General features: G+C 44.7%; 1 protein-coding gene across 2 annotated transcripts; it reads right to left on the bottom strand.

Annotated features, from left to right (window-relative positions):
• Nucleotides 1-503: 503 nt before the first annotated feature.
• GPR89B (G protein-coupled receptor 89B) lies at nucleotides 504-26,757 on the bottom strand. Of its 2 annotated transcripts, none has more exons than XM_065403138.1 (14): nucleotides 26,652-26,757; nucleotides 23,851-23,910; nucleotides 22,767-22,870; nucleotides 21,695-21,801; nucleotides 19,347-19,448; nucleotides 15,358-15,478; nucleotides 14,968-15,048; nucleotides 9,088-9,197; nucleotides 8,188-8,276; nucleotides 7,355-7,447; nucleotides 6,887-6,982; nucleotides 2,645-2,734; nucleotides 1,287-1,352; nucleotides 504-1,180 (listed from the first exon to the last, which is right to left on the bottom strand). In XM_065403138.1, the coding sequence occupies exons 1-14, from the start codon at nucleotides 26,691-26,693 to the stop codon at nucleotides 974-976; spliced, it is 1,368 nt and encodes a 455-aa protein (XP_065259210.1). In that variant the 5' UTR covers nucleotides 26,694-26,757; the 3' UTR covers nucleotides 504-973. The 2 variants fall into 2 exon arrangements, with proteins under 2 accessions (XP_065259210.1, XP_065259217.1); XM_065403145.1 differs by lacking the exon at nucleotides 26,652-26,757 and adding an exon at nucleotides 26,220-26,296.
• Nucleotides 26,758-27,304: the final 547 nt, after the last annotated feature.

Below are 27,304 nucleotides of genomic sequence, written 5' to 3'. Positions count from 1 at the left end.
AGACGAAGCATAAATAAATCAATCAGCGTGGCTATTTCTCTTTCCCGGGTCTTACTCCTGCCATCTACGATGTATGTTCCACAACAGCTTTAAAATGAGCAAGGTCTGGAGAATGGTTTTCAGGAAGCTATACGTTTAAGTTGCATGGGTGAAATTTACCTTAGTGACTTGCATTAAGCCAACAAGGGACATGGGCTGATGTAGAATATATCGGTCAGTGGGGAGCACTGAATTTCTAGTGTATAACGTAAACTAATTATAGCTACCATCTTTGACTTCGCACTAAACTCCAGTGAACAGTAACCCAAGGCATGGACTCTGATTCATTACCCTAAATGGTAACAAAGGACTGACTTCCAGTTCCTAAGGAAGCTAGATACTAATCATGCACATCTCCCATGAATCTCAATCCACTTCCCCCTCTGCCAAACAATGACATTCACACACTTGCTCATCTCCATTAAAGTCCCTGGGACTGACACAAACAATTATGATGCTAGTGGTGAGGTATTACGAAAGCTGATTTAATTTCACAGACTCAGACATTCAGATCCAGAATCAACACCCTCCAACTCTGGATTAAGACTGATTTGTTTTTAAACTGAAATCACGTTTCCTCGGTGTCCTTTACGCAGAATTCTTCTACCCGTGATTTTAAGAGGTCTCTCCTCAGACCATCCTTGGCAGATTTTTCAATACCATAAGACACACCTGTCCCATGGAGTTTCCTATTCCGTGGCTCTCAGCTGTCCTCCACTTTTCTCCTGCCTCTGCTGTTTGTTCAGCTCATGGCACCCTCTTCACAGGATGAACCATATAGCTTCTAAGTGCAACTGTGGAAGTCAGAAGGGCCAATTACATCATCAGAGCACAGAAAGAGCTGCCCTCCCTCTCTCCAAATCCTGTCACCCCTAATGAGTTGCAGTAGTCCACCAGAAGGGATTATAGAACAGTGGGCAGAACTGGAATGGATTCAGAGCGCCATGTGCTTCTCTGGGGCCTGTTTATGTGCCAAGTAGAGGAAAAGGATGCTGGAGAGAGCGCTAACCAGGAATATCACATCAAACCAACGGTGATAGAAATTGAACTGCAGCTCCCCCAAGACTTCTGTAATGATAGTGCGATACTCCGGGGGCATACTCATCCGGATTAGGAGCACAGAAGAGACGAAGTACATCCCCTGGAGATAAGATACAGGAAGCGCATCAGTTAACTGCTTCACAGGTGGCTACTTTGCTGAGATGGGACAATATGATAAAAGCTCACTAGCAGGTCTGGATACTCACCATGATCTGTGCCAACAGCAGAACAATAACATTGGAGGACTTGCTGCTGGAGATGGCGTAGAAGAACTGTAAAGAGGGGAAAAAAAGTACTGAAAATAGGACTCATCATGAGGCATGTTTGTGCTCCCTTCTACAGGAACATGGAAGGAATACATGCTCCAATCATTCCCCTTTAGTCCTAGAAACCAGCACTGAAGGAAAAAGACATGCTTCCTAGATGTGTATGTACACCACACCTTTCAAAGATACAGACCTGGGCCTTGTCCTCAGTAGAGCTACAAGTGTTTTAACATAGGTCCCACTAAACCAGCTACTAACACTGCATGGCCAGCCAGTGTGGAGAATCCAGTTTTAAAAAACAAAACAAAACAAAAAACAACCCAAAATACATTCTAGCCTAGGTACCCTAAGCCCAGTTTACAGGCCAGCATCGATGGGTCACCCTGTTGTGTGTTGCCAGTTTCCCCCTGTGGTTGTACTAAAGCATTAATCCCCTACCTGCTCCCCAGAAATAGCTAGCAGTTTAAATGAAGCAACCCAAGTCCTCTTAATCGCCATTCAATACCCAATACTAACAGATCCAGGCTTCCACATCACTGTTAAGCCTAGTCTACATTACACTTCGTCTCTTAAAATTTCCCAATCTTACTACCACTGATAGTAAAAACAGTGGAAGGGCTAATATAAACTGCTCACAGGCAGCAACCAGGGATTAATCACTAGATCTGTTCTGAGAAATTAGAAAGCCTGCTGATTAAAACAATGGAAGCCAATTTACACTAGCATGACTACTGTTGGTAGCAACAGGGAGATTTTTTTTTTTTTTTTTTTTTTTTAAGAGAGGAAGTCTAGGGCAAGGAGAGAGTCTCAGATTATTCTAAGAGTTTTAAAACATTTATAATACTATTTACAGCCCTAACATTAACACCATTCCTCTGCTTGGACTGGAGGCACTTATAGATTGTGCATTGCATTTAGTGACGGAAATTGCTGAAAGAATTCTCAATAGGACCATACCCCAGATAAGCCAGGAAAAGTTATCCTCCCCTTCTCTAATTCAGCCCTAAAAGACTTTTTTCTCCATCCCACTCCCTGCAAGGACTTCTATCCCAGCCTTCCTCATCCCCTATTTGTCTACTAACTGAATAGAGACCACAGGTCCTACATTTGTACTAAAGGTTTACACCAGTGGTTTAAGATTTCCAAAGGGGACTGCACCTCCATTCAAAATTTTTTAGGGATCCACAAATGAAAAAAGATTGAAAACCTCGTTTACACAATGTTCTCTTGACTAAATTAGAAATACACGCAAGCTCTCCTGGACTACTATCACATAAGAGGGCTCTGGCCAGGTGTACCTTTGTGAGTGTGATCAGTAAGCCTCTGATGGAGGTGACGATGATTATTCCAACGAGGATAAAGGAAATGTGCTGAGACCAGAATTTTACCTGCACCAACAAAAACAGGAAATTGTTAAATCCCTGGGGCCAGGCATTTGAAGAATGTGTGTGGATGTGCACTTAACAGGATCTCTGAATTCTCATACTGTGCAGATACTCACTGTAGAGAAATTTACATACAGGTATATATTCTCCTGCAAGGGCACAAAGATGGGTACTTTCATGTGCGAGTGCTTACTCTACAAACATGGGAAATGCACAGATCTAGCCTATGTGGACTTCATGGAAGGAACTGAGGGTTCAGATGTGAATATTTATAGAGTAAATACAAAAGAACACACATCTATTTGGTACATAAAGGTAACTGCCTTGTAGATACATGTAATATACTAGGCAAGGTCCCTCAGTGTTTCCATCTTTTCACAATAAACATGTGAACCACTGCCCTCTTCTGGATAGCTGGTATATGGCTACAACAAGCAGAAGAGATTATTATTATAGGAAGGGCTGGTAGCCCCATCTATCATTAAGGTTGCCCAACACATTTCATTATAAGACCCTCTTTTCAATTGGTTATAACTTGGCCAAATTTTAATTATTTGGGCTGAAATTTTCCATGGAAAGTGTCTGCCTCAAAATTCCAAAAAGTTTCAGTCCAAACAATTCAGCCATTTCCAAAAACAAGGCTACGGAAAAGTACATTGTTTTGACCATGTTAAAAAATTCTGGAGATCTTTTCTTTGAAAAGCAGTAAAGCCCCCATACGTCAGAGTAGAGGCTTGAAATTTGGGAGGGATATGCCTTTTGACATCCTTGTGAAAATCCACCCAAATATGTCCAAGTTACATAAACCTGAGAAAAAATGCAGTTTGCATAGACTTGGTAGAGACTTGCTGGAATGCAGTTATATTCCCTGCAGATTCCATTCATATTGAAAATGCTCCAGCCTGAGGCTCAGCAGGACTTTCCCTGAAATTGCAGCTCTGAGCTGCTGGGGATTGTGCCAGGTCCAGCAGGGTGGATTAAAATCTATCATTTTTATTTTAATCAGATATTTTTTATTGTTGTTTAAATTACAATACATTTTTCTTTTTAAAAATAAACCTGTTCAAAATTAAATCGTGATTTAATATAAAATACATTAAGGCCTAAACTTCCTACAATTTATTTGTAAATGTGAAACACATTTTGGTAAGAGAAGCTTATGTATACAAAACATTTAAGGTTGTTTTGTTTAATAAATATAAATATATGCTGTTTTGTGTATTTAAATAACTTCCAGTTACCATCCTAATGCAGTTAGATACAAATAATGAGCAAAAAGTTAATTATCTAGTAAATAATATCTCATTCACTATTTTCTAACACACTAAAAATGTAGAATTAAAAATAATCTGAAAATATTAAGCGATATAATTGCTTTAATAAGTGTATATATAGTGTTGTATCTTCCTAGGTAGCAAATAGGTGTATCAAATCTAGTGTAAAGGCTCTATTTAGCTGTAAATCAATGTTTTAATGGTTAGATCAACCCATGAGAATGTACCTTCTTTTAGAAGGTAACTGAAGTACAAATAGAAAAGTTGATTAAAAATCATTGATCAAAATAGAGGCTTTCCACTTAGTGATTTAAATCATTATTTAAATTGCCTTGATTTAAATCAATCCATCCTGAGGTCCAGACACCTAAACTTAGATCAGGGAGCCTGTCTCTGCTGTGCTCTCTATTATTACCCTTCCTCCTTCTGCATCTGGTCCAGGAAGCCTGAGGGAGGAATAGAGGGGGGAGAGAGGAAAAAATAGTATGTTATCATTAGAACCCTATCAAATTCATGGCCATGAAAAATGAGTCATGGCTCACCCACGAAATCTGGTCTTTTGTGTACTTTTGCCCTATACTATGCAGATTTCACCAGTGTTTCTCAAACTGTAGGCCCCGACCCGAACGGGAGTTATGTGGGGGAGGGAGGGCAAGGTTATTGTAGGAGGGTTGGGTATTGCCACCCTTACTTCTGTGCTGCCTTCAGAGCTGGGTGGCCAGAGAGCAGAGGCTGCTAGCCAGGCACCTAGCTGTGAAGGCAGCGCCCGATCATGACATCTTTACTTCTGCGCTGCTGCTGGCTCCTGGCCAGCAGCCACCACTCTCCAGTCAGCCAGCTCTGACGGCAGCACCACTGCCAGTAGCAGTGCAGAAGTAAGGGTGGCAATACCGTGATCCCCCACCACAATAACCTTGCAACTCACCCCCCACAACCCTCTTTTGGGTCAGGACCCCTACAGTTACAACACTGAAATTTCAGATTTAAATATCTGAAATCATGAAATTTATGATTTTAAAATCCTAGGACTGTGAAACTGACCAAAATAGACCGTGAATTTGGTAGGCCCCTAGTGATCATGTAACTACAGACTGTACCAGAATGCATACGCACAAGAAAGCTGAATTAAGGCTGCACAAGCAACCTTAATGCTGGCATTTCCTAACTTTTGAGTGCTTGACGTCAAAACCTCACTCATGTCCTTTTAATGTAGTTTTGCGTGTGTAATTATTTATATAGTGCAGAGGTGGGCAAACTACGGCCCGCGGGACCTTCCTGGCTGGGGAGGCGCAATGCTCTGGGCAGAGGGGCTACGAGCTTCTGGGGCAGCGCAGCTGCAGAGCCCGGCCTGACCCGATGCTCTGTGCTGCGTGGTGGCAACGGCGCGACTGTAGCACCGCCAGCCACCGGTGCTCCAGGCAGCGCGGTAAGGGGGCAGGGAGCAGGAGGGGTTGGATAGTGGGCAGGGGAGTTCGGGGGGGTAAGCAGGGGTGTGGATAGGGGTCGGGGCGGTCAGAGGGCGGGGAACAGAGGGGGTTGAATGGGGGCAGAGGTCCGGGTGGGGCAGTCAAGAAGGAGGGGGGGTTGGATGGAGTGGCAGGGGGCAGTCAGGGGCAGGGGTTCTGGGGGCAGTCAGGGGACAGGGAGAAGGGATGGATGGATGGGGCAGGGGTCCCGGGGGGGGTGGGGCAGTCAGGAATGAGGGGGGGTTGGATGGTCCGGCAGGGGGCAGTCAGGGGCAGGGGTTCCCGGGGCAGTCAGGGGACAGGGGGGTTGGATGGGACAGGAGTCCGGGCGGGGGGGTGGGGGGGGGGCCAGGCCACAACCCCTTCCCCTAACCGGCCCTCCATACAATTTCTGAAACCTGATGCGGCCCTCAGGCCAAAAAGTTTGCCTGCCCCTGATACAGCGTCAGAAAAGAGTAACACTTTACAAGAAAAAAGTGAAAGCTGAAATAAGCACAAATAAAAACACAAGCCCTAATTCAAATGGAGCACACCCCCAGGGAGGTGGAGTCATTTCATGTTTCACTTGTAATCATGTGCCACAAACCAACTAGTATACAAATTGTGCAAGCACACACTTATTACTATTCACAATAATAAGAATGCTCATTGTAAAATTGTCTGCCCGTGAATACACTAACACAAACTAAGTTCTGCAGGTCAGAGACTATTCATCTCTTATTCACAGCTGAGTACGTTGTCCATTCTTATTAACAAATACTAATCTAAGTCCTCAGAGATCTATTCACATGAACTGTAAATTCACGCAGTGTACGTGCACACACATTGTCCACTGCACCCCTCCACATATTGACACGTTGTGGACAGCCACTTCCATAGTGCCCTCCATTGAAGTGTTCAACATCCCAAAAGACAGGTATTATTCTAATTTTACAGATTGGAAAACTGAGGCTCATAATGGTTAAGTGACTTCTCCAAGGACATTAGTCAATAGCAGAGCCACAAACAAAAATCCAGCTCAGAGTTCTCTGCTCTAACCATGAATCTCTGCCTGAGAGTTATATACAACCACCTATGGCAATAACTCCATTAAGATGGGGGTGAATGGAATGCTCGCATCTCATGGGACCGTGACATGAAAGCTCAAAGGACCCTTTCCTCCCTCCAGGTCAGGGTATGCAGCATGGTGAGCTACTAACATGCAATAGGCCTATTGTGTGGATAGTGGACATCCTCCAGCATTAACTTTCACTAGAAACATGGTTAAAATGATGTGCTCCCAGATTGGTGGAGAAATCTAAGCCCCTTCTCAAAGCCCCATTAATCCCCACCAGCTGCTCCCACACCACCAGTTCAGTTAGTAATAGATAAAACAGCAATTACTGATGTGAGTGGGGGTTTTAAATGTTTCTCACATCAAACTGGATTCCCAGATAATTTACAGTGATCTCAATTCCTCTTGTGACTGGATCAGTCTTCCCAACTCGATCAAATACGATATTGATGGTTGCCTGCAGGAGAGAGACAAGTGCATCAGTTCAAGGGAATGTGGTATACACAGCACAACTGTATCTGTGACACACATACATGTCCTTTGCTCTGTATTTCATCACAGAACAGTCCCATAGAGTTAACTGAGAGTATACAAAATGTATGAAAACACACAATGAAGTAAGAAACAGTTATCCCAAATGGATGCTAATTTCATTCAAAAACTAATTTCCAGGAGCAGGACGTATGAAAGGAAACTGGAAGAATATTCTTAAGGTGCAGGCAAGAATCTGTGTGTAAAGTCTCATTTCCTGTATGTATCAAACAATCTAAGCAAGGTGTAACCCTCCATGCAAGAGGTTTATGGCCAACAATATATGACATTCACGTACCATGAAGATTTTCCAGACACAATAGATGGAGAAAAAGTAACCCAGGAAATTAAAGTATTTCCCCTGGAAAGTTTTGGAGTATTCTATTCTCTCCTGAAAGGGAACAAAAACAACAAAAAACACCCATACATTTAACATTTTCAGGTTCACATAAAATTCAAATTTATAAGTTTTAAACAATTACCAGTAAAAAACAGCAATGATTACTTTGTCCTTCTACAGCTCTCACCATTCAAGTGTTTACAAACACTTACATTAATGAATGAACCTCAAGCCCCATGTGAAAGAAAGCTGTAACAGTAGCTCCTCTTATGAATGGGGAAACTGAGGCACTGACCAGTGACGTGCCAAAGTGTCACAGCTAATAAAGATCTGGAAAGAGAACCCAGCTCTCCAAACTTCTATTCCTGGCTTCCATTAAGCCATGCCACCTCCTGACATTTTAGCACTGACATGTATTAATTTTTATAGAACATAAGAACTCATCACTTCAGTACATTGTGAGGCCAATCTGCAGAAGAAAAGACTAAGTCAGGGCCTTATTAGCAGGGGAACTGAGCACAGGCCCCTTGGTTACTCCCTCCACTCTCCCAACACAGTTTGGGATTGCTGGCCTTTTCTGAGGCCCGGTACATGTTCCGCTGCATATCTGAACTGGGGAAAACGGCTTGCCATTTGACCCCCAGATTTGAGAAACAGACTCTTCCAATATTGTGTCAAAGCTGAGAAACCAGCTGCTGTTTTCGTTGTTGCCAGATGAATGACTTTAAAATTACTTCTGTCTATTCTGCTCATCCTCTCCCAGACTATCAATGTGGCTCTTTGCTATGTACCTTAGTTGCATGCAGGTCAGCAGTTTCCAGGAAAAGCTGCCGACTCAGCTCTTCCAACGCATCCACTTCCTGCTGGATAAGGGACAGATCTGGCAAACCAGAAGAGTTAAGGGTAGAATTCTGCAGAAGTTCCTAACATCAGCTGGAAACAAACATACCCTGAGGTTCCTCCATTCCTGGGCTCCCTGTACAGACACAATCTCAGTTTAAACTGCTCCAAAAACCCTCATATGATAGAATCTTCAGAGCACTCCATTGTAACAATGCTGGGCAGCATGGTACCTTTAACAGGATCACATAATTGATCTCTGTATCACAAGCAGAGGAATGCACACTACCAAATGGAACCAAGTCTCTCCCAAAAACTAGCTGCTTTGTTTTTATAACATCCGCACACCTTAATCTCCACTAGAACTTCCTTGTGTTACTTGCACTCCATCACCATCTACAGGACTTCTACTGGGAGTTACAGACTGGTTATCAAATCCTGTGGAGAATTTTCGTCACCATGTATACCCTCCTGCTCCTTCCTGTTGGCCCAGAACCCTACCCATATGGCTCTCAGTAAGGTTCCCTGCCCCTCCCCTGAAGCATTTTGGGAGAGCTGAATCTGAATGCTTAGCAAAAACTATTGTCTTTCTGTAACTCCCACTGTTTCCCAAGTCCCACCCCACCCCTTCTCACAGGATTCCTTTCTATCTTGTTCTCATCAACACTCTCCCTACACCAACCCTTTGCTCTTTGGGGCATAAAGTGTTTCTTACACTATGCTTTGGGAAGAGCTGTGTGATATATAAATGCTTAACAACACTGGCCTCCCTGTCCTTTTTCCTAATTAAATCCCATTTCTACTCAGCAGGGAACTAGCCTGAAGCCCCACGGACAGGAGAAGAAGGATACTTTCACTGCCAGAGGCCGATGTGGTAACACTTTTTATCATTCCCCAGAAGCCGGTGGGTTTGTTGTGCACTTCCCCTCTTTGGAACATGGTCCTGTGGGCCATTGCCATTCTGAAAAGAGAAAAGATTCAGTTCTCAGAAAAAGATGCCTTGTACAGCAGGCATTGTGAAACTTATTCAGTGCAGAGACACACCCCTACCATTCACCCAATCACCAATCCTGCTCCAAAACATCTTAGTCAGCTCAGGAATGGAATTCAGTCCTAATCAAACAAGCTGCCATGCTGTTGAGGTTTCAGTAATACAGAATGGATTTCACACGAATTAAAAATAAAGATTCAACTGGTGTCTCAGTCATGTGACTTGTCAGCCTCCCATGTCCTCTTCCAGATCATGTGACTCCGCAGTCTTCAATCTCAGAGGACAGGAGCTGCTAACAGGGGAGTTTGGCAAGGGAGTTTAAAGGGGGAGTGTGAGCAGGGGCTAGAGACACCTAACATTCTGTGCACTTAAAGGTCAAAACACCACTTGATAAAAACAAAGCACCAACAACGAAACAAGCTTTGGGAGTAAAAAAAAAAAAAAAAGAGAGAATGCAGGCAGAAGTCCAGCAACAGAGTGGGACCTACCCAGTTTATTGCACCCAATGCAGCATGTACGATTACCTGCCCTATGGGCTGGTGACATATATATAGATTCAGTGCAAGGAGCTCCTGGCCCTCAGAGACCGTGTACGGACTTTGGAGACCAGGGTGGCTGAGCTGGAGGAGCTAAGGGAGACAGAGAGGTACACAGATGAGACTTTCCAGGACACAGTAGATGAAGGCCTCAGGGAAGGAGAACATCTAACTGGAGCAGAGGGAAACGATCCCATAGTTGGGACCCTCCCTCCCAGATGATGTTGTGGTATCCTCTCGCACTGAGGATATTTCTCCGGGGGAGGGAACTCCAGTTATTAGGAAGAGACAGGTATTAGTAATGGGCGATTTGATCATTAGAAACATAGATAGCTGGGTTTGTGATGATCAGAAGAACCGCATGGTGACTTGCCTGCCTGGTGTGAAGATTGCAGATCTCTCCAGATATCTAGATAGGCTTATGTGTAGTGCTGGGGAGGAGCCGGTGGTTGTGGTACATGTAGGTACCAACGACATGGGGAAGGATAGGAGAGAGGTCCTGGAGGCCAAATTTAGGCTGCTAGGTAAGAAATTGAAGTCCAGGACCTCCGTGATAGCATTCTCTGAAATGTTTCCAGTTCCACGCGCAGGGCCAGTTAGGCAGAACTGCAGCGTCTCAATGCGTGAATGAGACGATGGTGTAGGGAGGAGGGGTTTAGCTTTATTAGGAACTGGGGAAGCTTTTGGGAGCGAGGGAGCCTATACAGGAAGGATGGGCTCCAGCTAAACCAAAATGGAACCAGATTGCTGGCGGTTAAAATTAAAAAGGTCATAGAACAGTTTTTAAACTAAGGACTGGGGGAAAGCCGACAGATGCAGAGGAGCATGTGGTTTGGACATCCCTCAGGGGAGGATCTATAAATGGAGATTCCCTATGTCCTAATAAGGAGGAGAGGATGGAAAATGATAAAATACAGGGAGGATTTGATGGGAAACAGTCAAATGAAAAAAAGTCCCATTAAATTACGTCATGCAATAGGGACAGCCAAAAAATGACAAGTTTTTAAAATGCTTATATACCAATGCTAGAAGTCTAAATAATAAGATGGGTGAACTGAGTGCCTAGTATTAAATGACATTATTGATATAATAGGCATCACAGAAACCTGGTGGAATGAGGATAATCAATGGGACACAGTAATACCAGCATACAAAATATATCGGAAGGACAGAACAGGTCGTGCTGGTGGGGAAGTGGCACTATATGTGAAAGAAAGCGTAGAATCAAATGAAGTAAAAATCTTAAATGAACTGAACTGTATGATAGAATCTCTATGGATAATAATTCCATGCTTGAAAAATAAGAATATAGTAGTAGGGCTATATTACAGACCACCTGACCAGGATGGTGTTAGTGACTCTGAAATGCTCAGGGAGATTAGAGAGGCTATTAAAATAAAAAACTCAATATTAATAATAATAATAATAATAATAATAATAATAATAATAAGGAATTTCAAGTATCCCCATATTGACTGGGTACATATCACCTCAGGAAGGGATGCTGAGATAAAGTTTCTTGACACCTTAAATTACTGCTTCTTGGAGCAGCTGGTCCTGGAACCCACAAGAGGAGAGGCAATTCTTGATTTAGTCCTAAGTGGAGCACAGGATCAGGTCCAAGAGGTGAATATAACTGGACCGCTTAGTAATAGTGACCATAATATAATTAAATTTAACATCCCTGTGGCGGGAAAAACTCCACAGCGGCCCAACACTGTAGCATTTAATTTCAGAAAGGGGAACTACACAAAAATGAGGAGGTTAGTGAAACAGAAATTAAAAGGTACAGTGCCAAAAGTAAAATCCCTGCAAGCTGCGTGGAAACTTTTTAAAGACACCATAATAGAGGCTCAACTTAAATGTACACCCCAATTTAAAAAAAATAGTAAGAGGACCAAAAGAGAGCCACTGTGGTTAAACACACTAAAAGAAGCAGTGAGAGGCAAAAGGCATCCTTTAAAAAGTGGAAGATAAATTCTAATGAGGAAAATAGAAAAGAGCATAAACTCTGGCAAATGAAGTGTAAAAATATAATTAAAAAGACGAAAAAAGAATTTGAAGAACAGCTGGCCAAAGACTCCAAAGTAATAGCAAACCATTTTTTAAATACATCAGAAGCAGAAAGCCTGCTAAACAACCAGTGGGGCCACTGGACGATTGAGATGCTAAAGGAGCACTCAAAGACAATAAGGCCATTGCAGAGAAACTAAATGAATTCTTTGCATCGGTCTTCACTGTTGCGGCTGTGAGGGAGATTCCCAAACCTGAGTCATTCTTTTTGGGTGACAGATCTGAGGAACTGTCCTAAATTGAGGTGTCGTTAGAGGAGATTTTGGAACAAATTGATAAACTAAACAGTAATAAGTCTCCAGGACCTGATGGTATTCACCCAAGAGTTCTGAAGGAACTCAAATGTGAAATTGCAGGACTACTAACTGTCATCTGTAACCTATCATTTAAATCAGCTTCTGTACCAAATGACTGGAGGATAGCTAATGTGATGCCAATTTTTAAAAAGGGCTCCAGAGGTGACCCTGGCAACTACAGGCCGGTAAGCCTCACTTCAGTACTGGGCAAATTGGTTGAAACTATCGTAAAGAACAAAATTGTCAGACACATAGATGAACATAATTTTCTGGGAAATAGTCAACATGGTTTTTGTAAAGGGAAATCATGCCTCACTAATCTACTAGAATTCTTTGAGGGGGTCAACAAGCATGTGGACAAGGGGGATCCAGTGGATATAGTGTATTTAGATTTTCAGAAAGCCTTTGACAAGGTCCCTCACCACAGGTTCTTAAGCAAAATAAGCAGTCATGGGCTAAGAGGGAAGATTCTCTCATGGATTGGTAACTGGTTAAAAGATAGGAAACAAAGGGTAGGAATAAATGGTCAGTTTTCAGAATGGAGAGAAGTAAATAGTGGTGTCCCCCAGGGATCTGTACTGGGCCCAGTCCTATTTAACATATTCATAAACGATCTGGAAAAAGGGGTAAACAGTGAGGTGCAAAATTTGCAGATGATACAAAACTACTCAAGATAGTTAAGTCCCAGGCAGACTGCGAAGAGCTACGAAAGGATCTCACAAAACTGGGTGACTGGGCAACAAAATGGCAGATGAAATTTAATGTTGATAAATGCAAAGTAATGCACATTGGAAAACATAATCCTAACTATACATATACAATGATGGGGTCTAAATTAGCTGTTACCACTCAAGAAAGAGCTCTTGGAATCATTGTGGATCGTTCTCTGAAATCATCCACTCAGTGTGCAGCGGCAGTCAAAAAAGCAAACAGAATGTTGGGAATCATCAAGAAAGGGATAGATAAGATGACAGAAACTATCATAGTGCCTCTATATAAATCCATGGTATACCCACATCTTGAATACTGCGTGCTGACGTGGTCGCCCCATCTCAAAAAAGATATATTGGAATTGGAAAAGGTTCAGAAAAGGGCAACAAAAATTATTAGGGGTATAGAACGGCTTCCGTATGAGGAGAGATTAATAAGACTGGGACTTTTCAACTTGGAAAAGAGGCGCCTAAGCGGGGATATGATAGAGATCTATAAAATCATGACTGGTGTGGAGAAAGTAAATAAGGAAGTGTTATTTACTTCTTCTCATAATACAAGAACAAGGGGCCACCAAATGAAATTAATAGGTAGCAGGTTTAAAACAAACACAAGAAAGTATTTTTTCATGCAACGCACTGTCATCCTCTGGAACTCCTTGCCAGAGGGTGTTGTGAAGGCCAATACTATAAGAGGGTTCAAAAGGGAGCTAGACAGATTCATGGAAGATAGATCCCATCAATGGCTATTAACCAGGATGGGCAGGAATGGTGTCCCTAGCCTCTGTTCGCCAGAAGCTGGGATTTGGTGACAGGGCATGGATCACTTGATGATAACCTGTCTGTTCATTCCCTTTGGGGCACCTGCCATTGGCCACTGTCAGAGGACAGGATACTGGGCTTGAACCACCTTTGGTCTGACCCAGTATGGCGGTTCTTATGTTCTTTCAGTGACCACACAACCCACCAAATGCCTCTCTCCTTTGGAACACCTCTGTCATTGTACAACTGCCTTCTCCCCAGAGCTGTGAGGACTGGTCTGAATGCAGCAATGCTCTATGGCAGCAGTTCTCAAATTATGGGTCGGGACCCCATTGTAATGGGGTCACCAGGGCTCGCATTAGACTTCCTGGGGCCCAGGGCAGAGGCCCGAACCCCACAACCCAGGGCCGAAGCCAAAGCTCAAGCCTCACTGCCTGGGTTTTGGCTTTGGCCCCCTTGCCTGGGGTGGTGGGGCTCAGGCAGGCTCAGGCTTTGGTCCCGGGGTCATGTAGTCATTTTTGTTGTCAGAAGGGGGTCACGGTGCAGTGAAGTTTGACAACTGTTGCACTCTGGTAGTCATTACAGGGCTGTGACACAAGCTTTCATAACGCAGAATCAGGTAAAGCCATTACAGGATGGGACTGTTTGATGCTTTGGACCATCTGTACAAGACTTCAAGAACTGGTTCAAATATAAAAGCAGCTGCTGTATATTGTCCCTCATGCTCCCATTTACACTACAACATAATCTCTATAATCACTGCTGGCTCCCAGCCTCATTACTTCAACATTTCACTGCACTGAAATGCATGAGCCACTTATCCAACCCTAAGCTGAAACCTTTTCATAGCATTGTCAATGCAATCTATGATTCCACTGTGTTTACTGGTCCCCTTTTTTGTATCTGCAGCCAGTAGAACCACATTTGGCATCAAGCCCTCTTCAAGGTCATTGATAATTATTTTAAGCTAAAGCACCCCTCTCTCCCAACTCAAAATATTGGCCCTTGCGACACCCAGCACAGCACAGAGAAGTTCTCCAATAACAAAGAACCTCTAACTATTTAATTCCTCCCTATCCTAAAAATGTGCAGCTGGAAGGGACCTTGGGAAGTTCAGGGTCTAGGCCTGTAATGGAACAGAACAGATTTTGTTTCAGGCAATGAAATGACTGCTACAATACACCATTCTAACCCCTTCAGGACACTTGTTTCACCAAAGCAAGGAATCTTATCTGACACAGTTATGCAACTACTTAACAACTCCTGACAGCCAAGATTTTGGCTATTCCAAGAACACCGTATCCCTGCAATCTGCTAACCCCAACAGTATTAAAGTATCTTGACTCTGCTCTGTTCTCCTCACCTTTTCTTCTTGCTGATGATCATGTCTATGGTTTGTAGGAGACGGCGCTCCAGGGCTAGAATATCTGCATCTGTCACATTCCTGTAACATATACACAATACCCCATTAGCCTTGGTACTCCACTCCAAGGAGAATGTGAACAAGGAAAAGCATGTGGGACAAACAAATTGGAACTGAAGAGTCTATGTGAGGACAGCATACATCAGTGATGGAAGGGGTCTTGCAGTGTAGATGGGACAGCTAAAATCAGCAGGCTTGGGGGGACAGGAAAGGAAGGCCCAGGACCAAACCTGGGCAGTGTCCTAGGGGAATCTGAGAGAGTGCACACACGGGAAGAAGGAAAAAATCTCAAGGAGTGTACAGAATAAAATTCCAAGAGGCTGTGGTTACCTGAGAAAGTAGGACATGTATGTGTACGGACAGTTAACTGCACCAAATCCAGAAAGCAGAGCCATGAGTGTCACCCCAATCACACCCACTCGGCTGATGAGCTGCTCTATGGACAGGATTCCTGAAAAAGAGAAGACAATGTAAGTAAGGGGTTGCTTTTACTGTACTTTTTTACACTTTGGTGTCCTCATAAAAGACTACAGTACTCATTCAATTACTTAACCAAACTAATTGCCTTCAGAGTCCAGGTACCAGAGGTGATTCAAAGTGTATACAGGCAGGGGGTGGGGAGAGGAGGAAGAGAATGCTCTCCCAGGGAAGTATGTGAAACTCTCAGGTTTAAAAACAGGACAGGAAACCAAGGCTAAACAGAGTCTGCAGGAGACTGGGGATGGGCTGCACATTACCCTTCCGTTCTAAATCACTAGCCCAGAAGTGGCCAATTTTTGTCATATGATGGCTGCTTGGTGGTCTTAGTTTACTTTCTGGCAGACATCTGTCCATGTCACAAAGCCCACTCCTACAACTAGCATGTATGGCACCAAGGGTATCATTTTCAGCAAAGAGACCAAGAATTGACAAGACTACAGAGATCAAAACTGGCCCCTCTCTTGTAGAAGTGATCCCTCCACATCAGATCTGACACGTGCTTATAGGGCATGGGGTTAGGGTAGAGAGAAGCTGCTACTGCTGATGGCTGTGCTATATCCACCTCATGGATACAGAGACTACCAGAGGTGCTATCTGTAACAGATATGGCAATTTCCTGCAACATTCCTGAAAGACTTATGGCATTACATTTAAGTATTATTGTGAAACAGGATTGTATGTAACATCTTCATGGGGGAGATATTACAACTCCAAGCAGTACCTTTGGGGTCCACTGTTTTACATGAATGGTTTAAGTACGATCGTGTTCTACTCCATGAGGCAGGGCTGCCTCAGCTCCTTGTACACTGGGTGGTAATTGGGCAAATTCACTCAGGTTCAAACACCTCCAGAGAGGTACCACCACCTAGAGAGGCTCACATATACTGTTCCAGACTGGATTCTCCAGAGACCAACAGATTAAAAAAAAAAAGGACTTTGGGATAAATAGCCTGAGTTTAAATTGACTCAGGGTCTTCCTTCTGATCCAGCAAACGGACAGGACCTGCTGTCTAAGGGGGACACCAGTCTTCCTGGCAGGGGTAGGAAGGTCTTTGGCCTACTGAGCCCCCATAAGACTCATGGGTGAGCGCTGGTAAGCTTTTAATATGTATATAGGAACTTTTATTGTTTTTATATATTTTCTCTGTTATGCGTTCACCTTAAAAATACACACGAGTGCTTAGAAAGTGCTGCGTGGTAACTTACAACTGCTGGCAATTATATTGTTCATAGCATTTGAAGAGAGAGCAAAGAGCAGACTCTGGCCTGGTTAGGCAATCTGACTTGCAGGGGAACTCAGTGTAGGCAAGGAACAGTGCAGCCTGGAAAACCCTGGTCAGGAGAGAGACAGACATGGGTCACCAAGAGAGGTGACTGCTGAGGAGCCCGTAATGGGTGCCCTCAAGGGACCATGGAGGGGGAATACAGGTGCAGTTGCCATGAACTGTGACACTGTCACTCTGGCATTTTTTATTAGCGCTAAATTCACACTAAAAACATTGCAATAAAACACAGACTAAGGCTCTGCATTGCAACCAAGGCGATTAAAATACTAAGATTAATTTGTCCTTCCCAACTTTCTATTGCCAGCTACAACCACATACCAGATTTTCATAGAAATCTGGTATCATGGACTAGTAAACACCACTCACCTTTGGGGAACGAGATACAAAGCAGCAGCCATACACTGCACATTTGGAGCTTATATGATTGTGAAGCTGAGGTGGCTGAGAGCCAGGCCACATTTCATGCTTCAGGGAAGGGAAATAAATGATGAAAACAATAGCAAAGGGCCTTAACAAAAGGGGCTTGACCACAGATTCATGTGCAGCCACATGCAGATTTACACCAGTTAGAGAGCAACAATACATTGGCCTTTTGCCCCACATGCTGTTATATACAGGAGCAGGTAAAATATAGATGCCTTTAAAAATGACGTGTTCAACTGCTTAAAGCAAGATATCCCAAGCTTTTCCTAGCATTCTTCCTTTTGTGATCAGAGAGGTGACATACAAAGTGTTCATTTTATAAAGTCAGAATGGGGGCCAACAAAAGTTGTAGTGGAAAACTAATTAAAGTAAATACTAATCACACTGGTGATGCAACAGAGGACGCTCTTCTCTTATAGTCTCTCTGTGCCAATGCCTGCATATGGTACTAAGGGGCACCATGTGGCTGTAAGTGTTGTCTTTAAGAGCAGATGTAAAAAAATTAGATTCTTGAAATTTCCAGTGGTCAATGATTCCATGACACTTTTACACATAGATTAAGAGGGTTAGCTCCAGTGCCCTGGCCAAATTCCAGTTGCGTGGTTACATTCTGCCAAACCAAGCTCTTCCTGCAGCTTTAAATGAATACACCAGGGATCAGTAACCTTTGGCACGCGGGCCGCCAGGGAAAGCCCCTGGCGGGCCGGGCTGGTTTGTTTACCTGCCGCGTCTGCAGGTTCGGCAGATTGCAGCTCCCACTGGCAGCGGTTCGCCGTCCCAGGCCAATGGGGGCTGCGGGAAGCAGCGGCGACAGAGGGATATGCTGGCCACCACTTCCCGCAGTCCCCATTGGCCTGGAGTGGCGAACCGCGGCCAGTGGGAGCTGCGATCGATCGAACCTGCGGATACGGCAGGTAAACAAACCAGCTCGGCCCGCCAAGGGGCTTACCCTGACAGGCCGCGTGCCAAAGGTTGCCGATCCCTGGGATACACACTACTTTCCTGCAGTTCCTTAAACTGCTATGCAATGTTGCGCTACACTACTGAACAGATACTGTATTCAATCCCAGAGAAAGGTGGATTTCAGTGGGATGTGAAGTAATCAGGCATTCTTTCTCAGGGTACGTCTACACTACCCGCCGGATCGGCGGGTAGCGATCCATCTATCGGGGATCGATTTATCACGTGTAGTGTAGACGCTATAAATCGATCCCTGATCGCTCTCCCGTCGACTGCTGAACTCCAGCTCGGCGAGAGGCGGAAGCAAAGTCGACGGGGGAGCCGCGGCCATCGATCCCACGCCGCGAGGACGCGAAGTAAGTAATTCTAAGTCGATCTAAGATACGTCGACTTCAGCTACGCTATTCTCGTAGCTGAAGTTGAGTATCTTAGATCGATCCCTCCCCCCAGTGTAGACCAGGCCTAAGAGAGAAAAAATGTTTTAGAATCACAGGTGAAATCTTTCAGCTATTATAGGGTCAGGCCAGCCTGTTAATTTCTCCTTTCTTCTTGGGTTCCTTCAATGCTGGGGCTCATCAAATGAGGGAGAATTCATCCATTAAGCATTTAAGGCCTCATTCTGCAACCACCTCTGTGCACAGAATCCTCACTCATTTCAAAAGGAGCTGGAGAACAACATGGTAACAAAAATCAGGACTCGAGAATTCAATACTGACTATTCAATAATGGGTGTTGATTTTTCTAAGTTCTCTTCTTCCATGGACTTGCTTTAGCACCCGCAAGAAAAGAAAGAGTAAACATGGTGGTCAACATTTAGGTCTTACATTTTGGGGACTCTGCCCCCCGCAAAATGCAAGCAATGTTAAGTTCCTCTGGATTCCAGATTCACCCAGGACTTCCTGACCTGCTATATTTCCGCTGTTTTCTGGAGGGAAAACAATACAAATGAATTAGGTAGTCCAGTTGTTTGGACCTGTGTTATGGTGACATTAAAGGTTCATGGGGGTTTCCTGACTTTCAGAGCTTATTCTCAGGAGTAAGCAACCAGCTATGGAATGTACTTCAGTTCACAGAGTTGCCAAGAGCCAGACAGTGAAATGCTGAAGCACTATCTATGCAAAGGAGGAGGAGGAGGAGGAGAAAGAAAGAAACATACATATGAAAACTCACCATGTTTTGGGCTGAGGATAGGAAATGGATCTCCCAGTTTCCAGAAGAAATACATGAATGTCAACCAAACAACACAGGCAAAGAGCAGCCTTTGTCTGTGCACTGAGAAAAGGGGAGAGAAAACAGGCATTGTTAGGAAGTTCCTGTGTCTAGGTTTCATGAAAGGCTGCAGAATCACTACATTGGTCTCAAGATTGTGTTGCGTAGAGATGATTAAAACAGGAGCAATCTAGCACTGCTACTGTGCTAGCAGTATCTAGTACTGTAACTCTTATGAAACTGGCCAACTCTAAATGGCTCAATCACCTGAAAGGCATAGTCAAGAGCAAGGAGTAATGCAATGAATCCTCTTTTTGGGAGCTCTGGGACAGCCAGCTCCTCAAGAAGGTATAAACGATCCTGAAGCTCGCACACACTGGGACGACACATGCTGCCACATCTCTTAAGGAGATGCAATATGCATGATCAGCTGTTCTAACTTGGGCAGGGGTAGGGCAGAGCCCTGACTCCACTTCTGTTGATACTTCTTTCCCCCATTAGCAGGGCTAGGGCCTGTAGCATGCTGCAAGGCAGTGGTTCTCAACCTATTTACCACTGTGGGCTGCATATGCAGCTCTCTATATCTAAGTAGGCCACAGCCACACAATATATAAACTACTCGTATGGCCCTAAGGATGTCAAATAGGTCACAGCTGTGTGCTGATTGGGCTGTAAGCAGCCCACAGGCTGAGAACCTCTGCTGTAAGGGAACAGTTCCTGCACTTGGAAGAGTCTGTGGACTGCATCTTGCCCTTCTGCTGTACAGGGGAGAGGGTGAGGGGACCCTAGTGTTGGAGGACCCTAGCCCTACTTGTGAATGCACACAGAAGATTGGATTAGAAAGTGTTACAACTGACAGGGTCGGTGTGTGCTCATATGTGACCCAGGCTTTATGATTTGTAACTATAAGCTTTTCCTGACCTCTGATCACAAGAAATGCTTGTTAATTAAAAATATTTTTAAACAAACAAATTTTCCAAAAGAAATTAAGCAATCTTGTGATTAAAGGCCAATGGGAGGGAATGTTTAATTCCATCAATGAAGAATGCAGCTGGGGAACCCAAAACACTGTCAGAATTAACAATGCTTCTGGAAAATATTACAAGGAATACAAGGATTAATGAGCAGATCAAAGTTCTGAGTTTAAAAACACCTGCAGGAGAAATGGAAGACACTGGAGGCTAAGTAGTAAGAACACACAGCGGGAAAAAGGTAATGGAAGCACTAAAGTCAATTGGGTTGCGCAGGCTGCAAGTCAGCACAGAATACTGCCCATTGTCTAAGAACTGAACAGTTTCTAGGATTCTGGGGTGGGGAGGAGAGAGAGTCATTAGCCACTAGGAGGTGTGACCTGGTCAACACCCACTACACATGTCCTCTGCCAGGAACCTCATCTTCATCCTAATCAGTGCACCCACCCTCCACTCTAAGCTGTAACAACAGAGAGATGGTGAACATCAGCAGCTAAGGCTGGGGAAGGACTAGCATATAGGAGAGTAAGCAGCAGCAGACAGGTATGTTAGCCAATGAGGAGCTTGAGTCCTCATCTTAGGAGGGTTGGGGAGAAGAGTGAGGACTAATTTAACTAGGCTTCCGTGTGTCATTTGACTTCCCCCCAAAACAAGACAGTCAACGCAAGGGCTCTAAGGACCAACTGACCTGCAAATAGTAAAGCAACAACTTCCAATAATGTTACCAACAGGCACCAATCACCTCCAAGAACTGAGAAAGGGAAGAAAACATGAAGAAAAATATCATCTGCAGGTATCATGCAGAATGTCTCCCAACCTGCTTAGTGGGGGCTCTGAGCCCAGAGAGGTATTGGGACTAGAATTTGGTGCTTTACATTTACCGATCAGCTTCAATATAAACAAAGACTGAAAATCAAGCAAATGCAAGAAAGAGGAAGATGGGGGCGGGGGGGGGAACAAAGCTAAAAGAAAGAAAGGTGAAGAGGCAGAAACATGGCTGAAAGGAAGAACCGAAATAGCAGTTGCTGATGTTGAGCAAGAAGAAATAAATAATAATCAGCTCTTATGTAGCGAGACAATTTACTGAATTTTTTTTATGATCCCCCTTGTTTAAAGTATTAAGGGCCAACGGTTGATTTAATTACTTCCAGAGTGAACAGTCTGTCACACTGGAAGTCCTGAGAACTTTCAGAGACAGGTAAAGAGGAGTTACCCAGTCAGAACTGCCAGAGTAGGGAGAAAAATGAGACATCTTTCAAAGAGAAAGGGGCCTGTCCCCCATTGTGAGGCATAATTCTCAAACCTAGCAATCTCACTGCTGTAAATCTGCATACTCACATAGTCTAATATTGCTCACAATGAAGTAGCCAATGTAAAAAGGCACCATGAAGACTAGGACGAGCAAAATCACACACAGGTTCAGTTTCCAATGAAAATACCGGGAACTGAAAAGGAATCAGAAGATTGGTCAGGGCCTGATCATAATGGAAAGATTTTCTCTTAAAGCTGAACACATCTCACCCCTCCCCTTCTTCAGACTAAGTTGCACTAGATAACACCCGCCTAAAAGCAGCACACTGGGACACCCCAAACTGGACCTTACTCTAGAGCTCACAAATGTGCATAAAAAAGCAACTGGCATACCAGAACACAACAATGGGCTATCTAATCAAGATTTCCTTTTATCCATTTTAAATGTGTTGCGTTTTAATTTCCTTGAGTGCACTCTTATTCTTGTATCATGGGAAAAGGTAAGTTGGAGCACCCAGCCGGCAGCTTCTATATTCCTCTGTTCAATATCCTCTTTTTCTATTCCTTTCTGAAGTAAGCCTAATACTTTGAACTCTCTTTTTATATGGAATCCCTCAGTCCATGTCTTCAGTCATTTTAGATTAGTCGAGCAATACTGATTATAAGGTGCGAACGTATCATCGATTTATAGTTACCGTTGTATCATTCTTACTCTTCAATTAACATAGTATCTTATTTGCTGTTTTCATCACAATCAAGCACTGAGCAAATACTCTCTGTAGCTCTTTATAATTACAGAGCACTTCACAAACATTATCTGAATTAATCCTCACAACACCCCTGAGGGAAACAGTATAAACAGAATCCTTATTTTATAGATGGAGAAACTGAGGCAGGAAGAGAAGTGACTTGCCCTAAGGACCCTGAGCAAGTTGGTAGCAGAGACTGGATGGGACTCAGCAGCTCCTGGCTTCCAGCCTCATGCTCAATCATATGAATGACCCTGCTGCTCAGATGTCTTCACTGAGCTATTCATAACGTTGCCTACAGCTTTTCCTTGATATGGGGAGAATTAACTCAGAAATAGTACTAGAGTAGCTAGAGAATAAAACGAAGGCCAGGCCTTTATCTAGGAAAGTGTGGTAGCCCCCATACCTACCTGCTATTTAGCACCCCCAGGATCTCAAAGATGATGAGTTCAAACATGGTGCAGGAGAAGGCGAAGGTCACAGAGAAGACCACCTGCACCACATACTGTCGCACCTGTGATGGAGCAAACACGAGACAGGAGTCACTTCCATCCTCACACGGTATTGGCCAGGTACATATCAAACAGGGGAAATAAACCATGAGGTGCCTCAGCACAGAACAGGGTCTACACTTGAGGTGCCCGGACCCTGCCAAAACAGGGGGATAAACTGGCAGTTTGCAAGGAGCCAGAGGATTACATCCAGTTTGTACAACATTGAGCTGATTGTAGCTGCCTTTGTACTTAAGACAGAGGTGCTGTACGTAGAAAGACTACATGCTCCAGCATACAATGCATCAGGCCACGTGAATCAAAATGGTGCATCACTTGCTGGGCCCTGTACTCTCAGCTGGCCCAAACTCTGAATTATAGACATGGGAAGCCATGGATCGTATTGCAATACTCTGTGGGACTACATTTGGCCTGCACTTTGGCCATTCGTAGCCTACACAATACTCTCTCTCATATCCCTCCTATTTTGCTACACTGTCACAATTTTATTCCCCAATGGCTTCTTCCTAACAATCCAGTCACACTGTCCTTTTTTAACAGCTTTCCAGAATTTAAATTCAAGGGACACTATCAACTTAAAAATAATGTCTGTGTGTGAAAAATTTTTACCTACAACTGTTATGAGGAACACCCACGGTGAGTATAACCAAAAGTGATGAGGAATATATATAAATATATATTTCCTACATTTTCAATTTGTTTATATTTAACAGCACTGTGTATGATAACTTTCACTGTTTCCCCAGTATTGTCCATTTACCCTGTTATCTAGGTGGGTTTTTCAAATAGCAACAGGGGAGGAAAAACATTCTTTTTTAAGAACAGGAAAATGTAACTGTAAAACCACAAAAATACAGCTGAAAGGAGGAACTAGTACCCCAAGCTGTTTTTTTACTGATTTTATTAAATGAACTAGATTTCAGTGTGACAGCTTCACTGTAAGATGTAGAGTCACAGTTTGAATGAAACAGCCCCTTCTCACCTCATAGTCCTTGAATAGCTTGCGCATGAAGAACAGCCACCCAAATCCAAAGAAGAGCACCTGTAAAAGAGAGGCCAATCCAAAGATATTGGTTAGGAAGAAACTTGCAAAATGTGAAGTCGAAAGCTTCTGGGCAACATCAGGCAAAGTACTACAGCGCCTGGTCACATAGTTCCTAAGTATCCAATAACCAGAGAGGTCCAAAACGGCTGTTAGCGTGGAGAGATGGAGATTTTTAAGTGAGATGAAATGTAACTGAGAGAGTACCACTGCCTTACTGAAGACCCAGTAATGCACAACTTTTCAATGAAAGGGGGCAGAAGAAGTGGGAAAGAGTCAAAACAAGCATCTAGGCTTCTAGGTATGAACAGATATTACAGAATTCATCTCTTTCACTAGACTAATGAAGACCTAGAATGCATTTTATTTTTACATAGCGGCTTTAACACACTCACAATGCTTTAGAACAGTGGTTCTCAAACTTTTGTATTGGTTGTTGTCAGATGCTACCGGTGTGGTTCTCTGGTTGCTCCTATGTTGATATCACTCGGCTGCGTGCGTGTGTTCCCTCTGTGTGCGGTCCCAGCTCTGCAGATAGCTGACACCGCAAACCCGACAAGAACCCCCAATGACCACAGACTCTAGTAAGGTACGAAGGCACCTCGGCCAGGTTTATTGCGACCCTGACACAACTGCAGTTCCCTGCAGATTACTTAGTCTACCGGGCATACTACGAGAAAGTGCCGCTCAGCAATGGACTCAGCTCAGTCAGTGGCGGGACTTTCCACTGCCCCCTCGGCCGGACAAAGATACCGCCCCAGGGATACATTCTTATACACAGGTACAAACAAGTTATACATCACTCCTGACGTATTGAGGTGCAACCCCTCTACGCAGCAAGGTGCCGCCTCTCACCTTGTACATGTTGGTTCGATCAAAACAACTTGACCCCCCGTTTGAGAACCCCTGCTTTAGAAAGACTGGTTTAAGTGAAAGAAAAAAAGTTTAAGATGGCAAGCAGCTTAGAGGGAGGGGAAGGGAGTTACAAATAAGGCAGAATACATGAAAGCAAGAGCCTCATCTGTAAAAAGTTACAGGGAGAAGACAGATCAAGCCCAATAATGCTTTTCACTTATACCGTATAGTGCTTGTCATCAGAGATTCTCAAAGCAAAACACTTTACAAACTTGCATTAGCTAAGCCTCACAACACCCTTTCTGGAGGTAGAATAAATACCATATCCATTTTGGGGATGGATAAACTGAGCCACACAGAGGTTAGGTGACTTGGTCAAAAGTGAACTTGTCAGTTGCAGAACTAAGAATAGAACTCTGGAGCCCTGACTGCCAATGCCCTGCTCTAGCCACAGGACCACACCTGTCTCCCAGATGGCACAAAGGCATCAGTCTAAAAAACAGGTGGATAAACGTTAAGAGAAGATGAACAGAAAGAACATGGATTCTTTTTTTAAATTTATTTTAAAGGGGTATTTTTGATGTCAGAGATAGGATCAGAAAGGCAGAACAGATGGCAGTGATACAGTGTCACTTCCTAGAGCCGGGGTAGTCTGTTTTTTGTCAAGGTCCCAAGTGAGATAGCTATGTCTACAGTAGAGACGAAATGAAAGATGACTGATGGAAACTGGAGGAAATGAAAGAGATGGAGATGGTCCTGGGTTGCAGGTGGATCAAGGGAGAACGATGTGTCTGAGCTCCAACAGTTGTCGAAAAATACTTTCTAGAAACAGATTAAAATCTTTCAAACTTGGAAAGCAAAATTGTAGCAGATTCCTCAAAGCTGTAAGCAGGAAGGAGAGGCCATGATTAACCAGCACTCTGGACAATGATAGAACCAAGACAGACAGTTCAAAGGACAGCAGGCTGAACTTTTCCATGGGTTCCCATACATGGCAAATTTGGATTTGTGCAAATTATGCTGGGTTATAGGAATTCAATTCTCAATAGCCTGTCACCCCATCTTGCTTGGAATCACAATCCTGAGATTAGTTTACTGAGCTGAATATTGTTTTAGTAATTAAAAGATCCTGATTGATTTTGAGATTTGTATAGACTTATTCTGATGTGGACTATACATCACAGCAGCAGGTTCTCAACAGGGGCCATCAATAGGTCCAGGGAAGGTTACAACCACCTTCTCTCCTGGTTACAAGGGGGAAGTCCTGATTGTTTTTTCCTGCTGAAGCATAGAGTCATGGCACTGAAAGGGTTGGGAACCACAAGCACGAGCAAAAGGGGAGGGAGCCGTAGTCTAAGCTAGCAGTGAAACTGCACTCACACTGGGCCACTGTATAAATGGGGAGCCCCTTCACCCCATAGCCCTGGGGATCGCAGTGAGCCAGGAATAGTCACCTCGAGGCATGAGGGCGGATTCTGCTGGCTTGTGAGACGCAGCGCAGCGCGTGCCCGGCGACAGGGCAGGATTTGGGGAGTGGGGAGAGAAATTTGGGGCCCCCCCTCCCGTTTCACTTTCTTCACACAGATGTGACAGACCTTTGGGGGGGGGGGGAAGCGCTGGGGGCCCCGGGACCATCCCCCCCCCTTTGGTGAGCGCTGTGGGGGGAGGGGGAGGAAGCGCGTCACACGAAGCTGGGGTCAGGGCTGTAGCACCGCCCCCGCCGCCACTTTACCGCCAGGCCGGCGCGGGGCCCAGCGATGGGGGGCGGGGAGGGCCTCGGCGTCCCAGTCAAACAGCCCCCGGAGCCGCCGGGACCGGGTCAGCGCCCGCCCCGCTCCGCTGCTGCGGCACCGCCTGCCCGCGCGGGGCCCGAGCCCGGGCGGTACCTGGGAGGTGACCATGATGCCGGAGTCGATCAGGAAGCTCATGGCGGCAGCGGGGGGAGGGGCCGCTACCCGGACCCGCCACCGGCAGCTCCGGTTCCCAGCCTGCGCGCGCCGCGCTCCCGGCTCGGCTCCGCCCCCCCTCCCCCCGGCGCCTGCGCGAGTGCGCGGGGCGGGGCCAGCGGGACGGGTGGGCTGAGGGGCGGGGCCAGGCCGCAGGGGGCGGGGCCCGGGATTTCGATTAGAGGGCGGGGCCAGGCAAAAAGAGCGGTGCCTGAGAGTTCTGCTTGGGGCTGGGCCAATGAACAGGGGGCGGGGCACGGGAACTCAGTGCAGGGGCGTGGCGGGAACTGCGTGGAGGGGCAGGGCCTTGGAGCTGAGGCATCCTAGCAAATGCTTTGTCCAGTGTCTGTTATTTGTCTCATTTTCACTAGCACCTACATTGCAAGCCAACCGCCCTCTTTGTGGAAGAGTTTTACGCGAGAACTTGTTGAGCAGCTTGTGAGGCAAACTTTGCTCTTAAATCAAAAAGTCTTTGAAAAAATCTTGCTAGATTTAAGAGACTATATAAACCCGGCAACTCATCTAAGTATCATTTATGCCAGTGTTTGGTCATCCCATAGATGTAAAGCAGAGGATCCCAAACGGTGCTCTGC

The sequence above is a fragment of the Emys orbicularis genome, chromosome 1 (genome assembly GCF_028017835.1).
Source record: "Emys orbicularis isolate rEmyOrb1 chromosome 1, rEmyOrb1.hap1, whole genome shotgun sequence".
In the NCBI taxonomy this organism is placed as follows: Eukaryota; Metazoa; Chordata; order Testudines; family Emydidae; genus Emys; species Emys orbicularis.
Note: the sequence above shows the minus strand (reverse complement) of the source record. Positions and strands in the feature narration are given on the sequence as shown.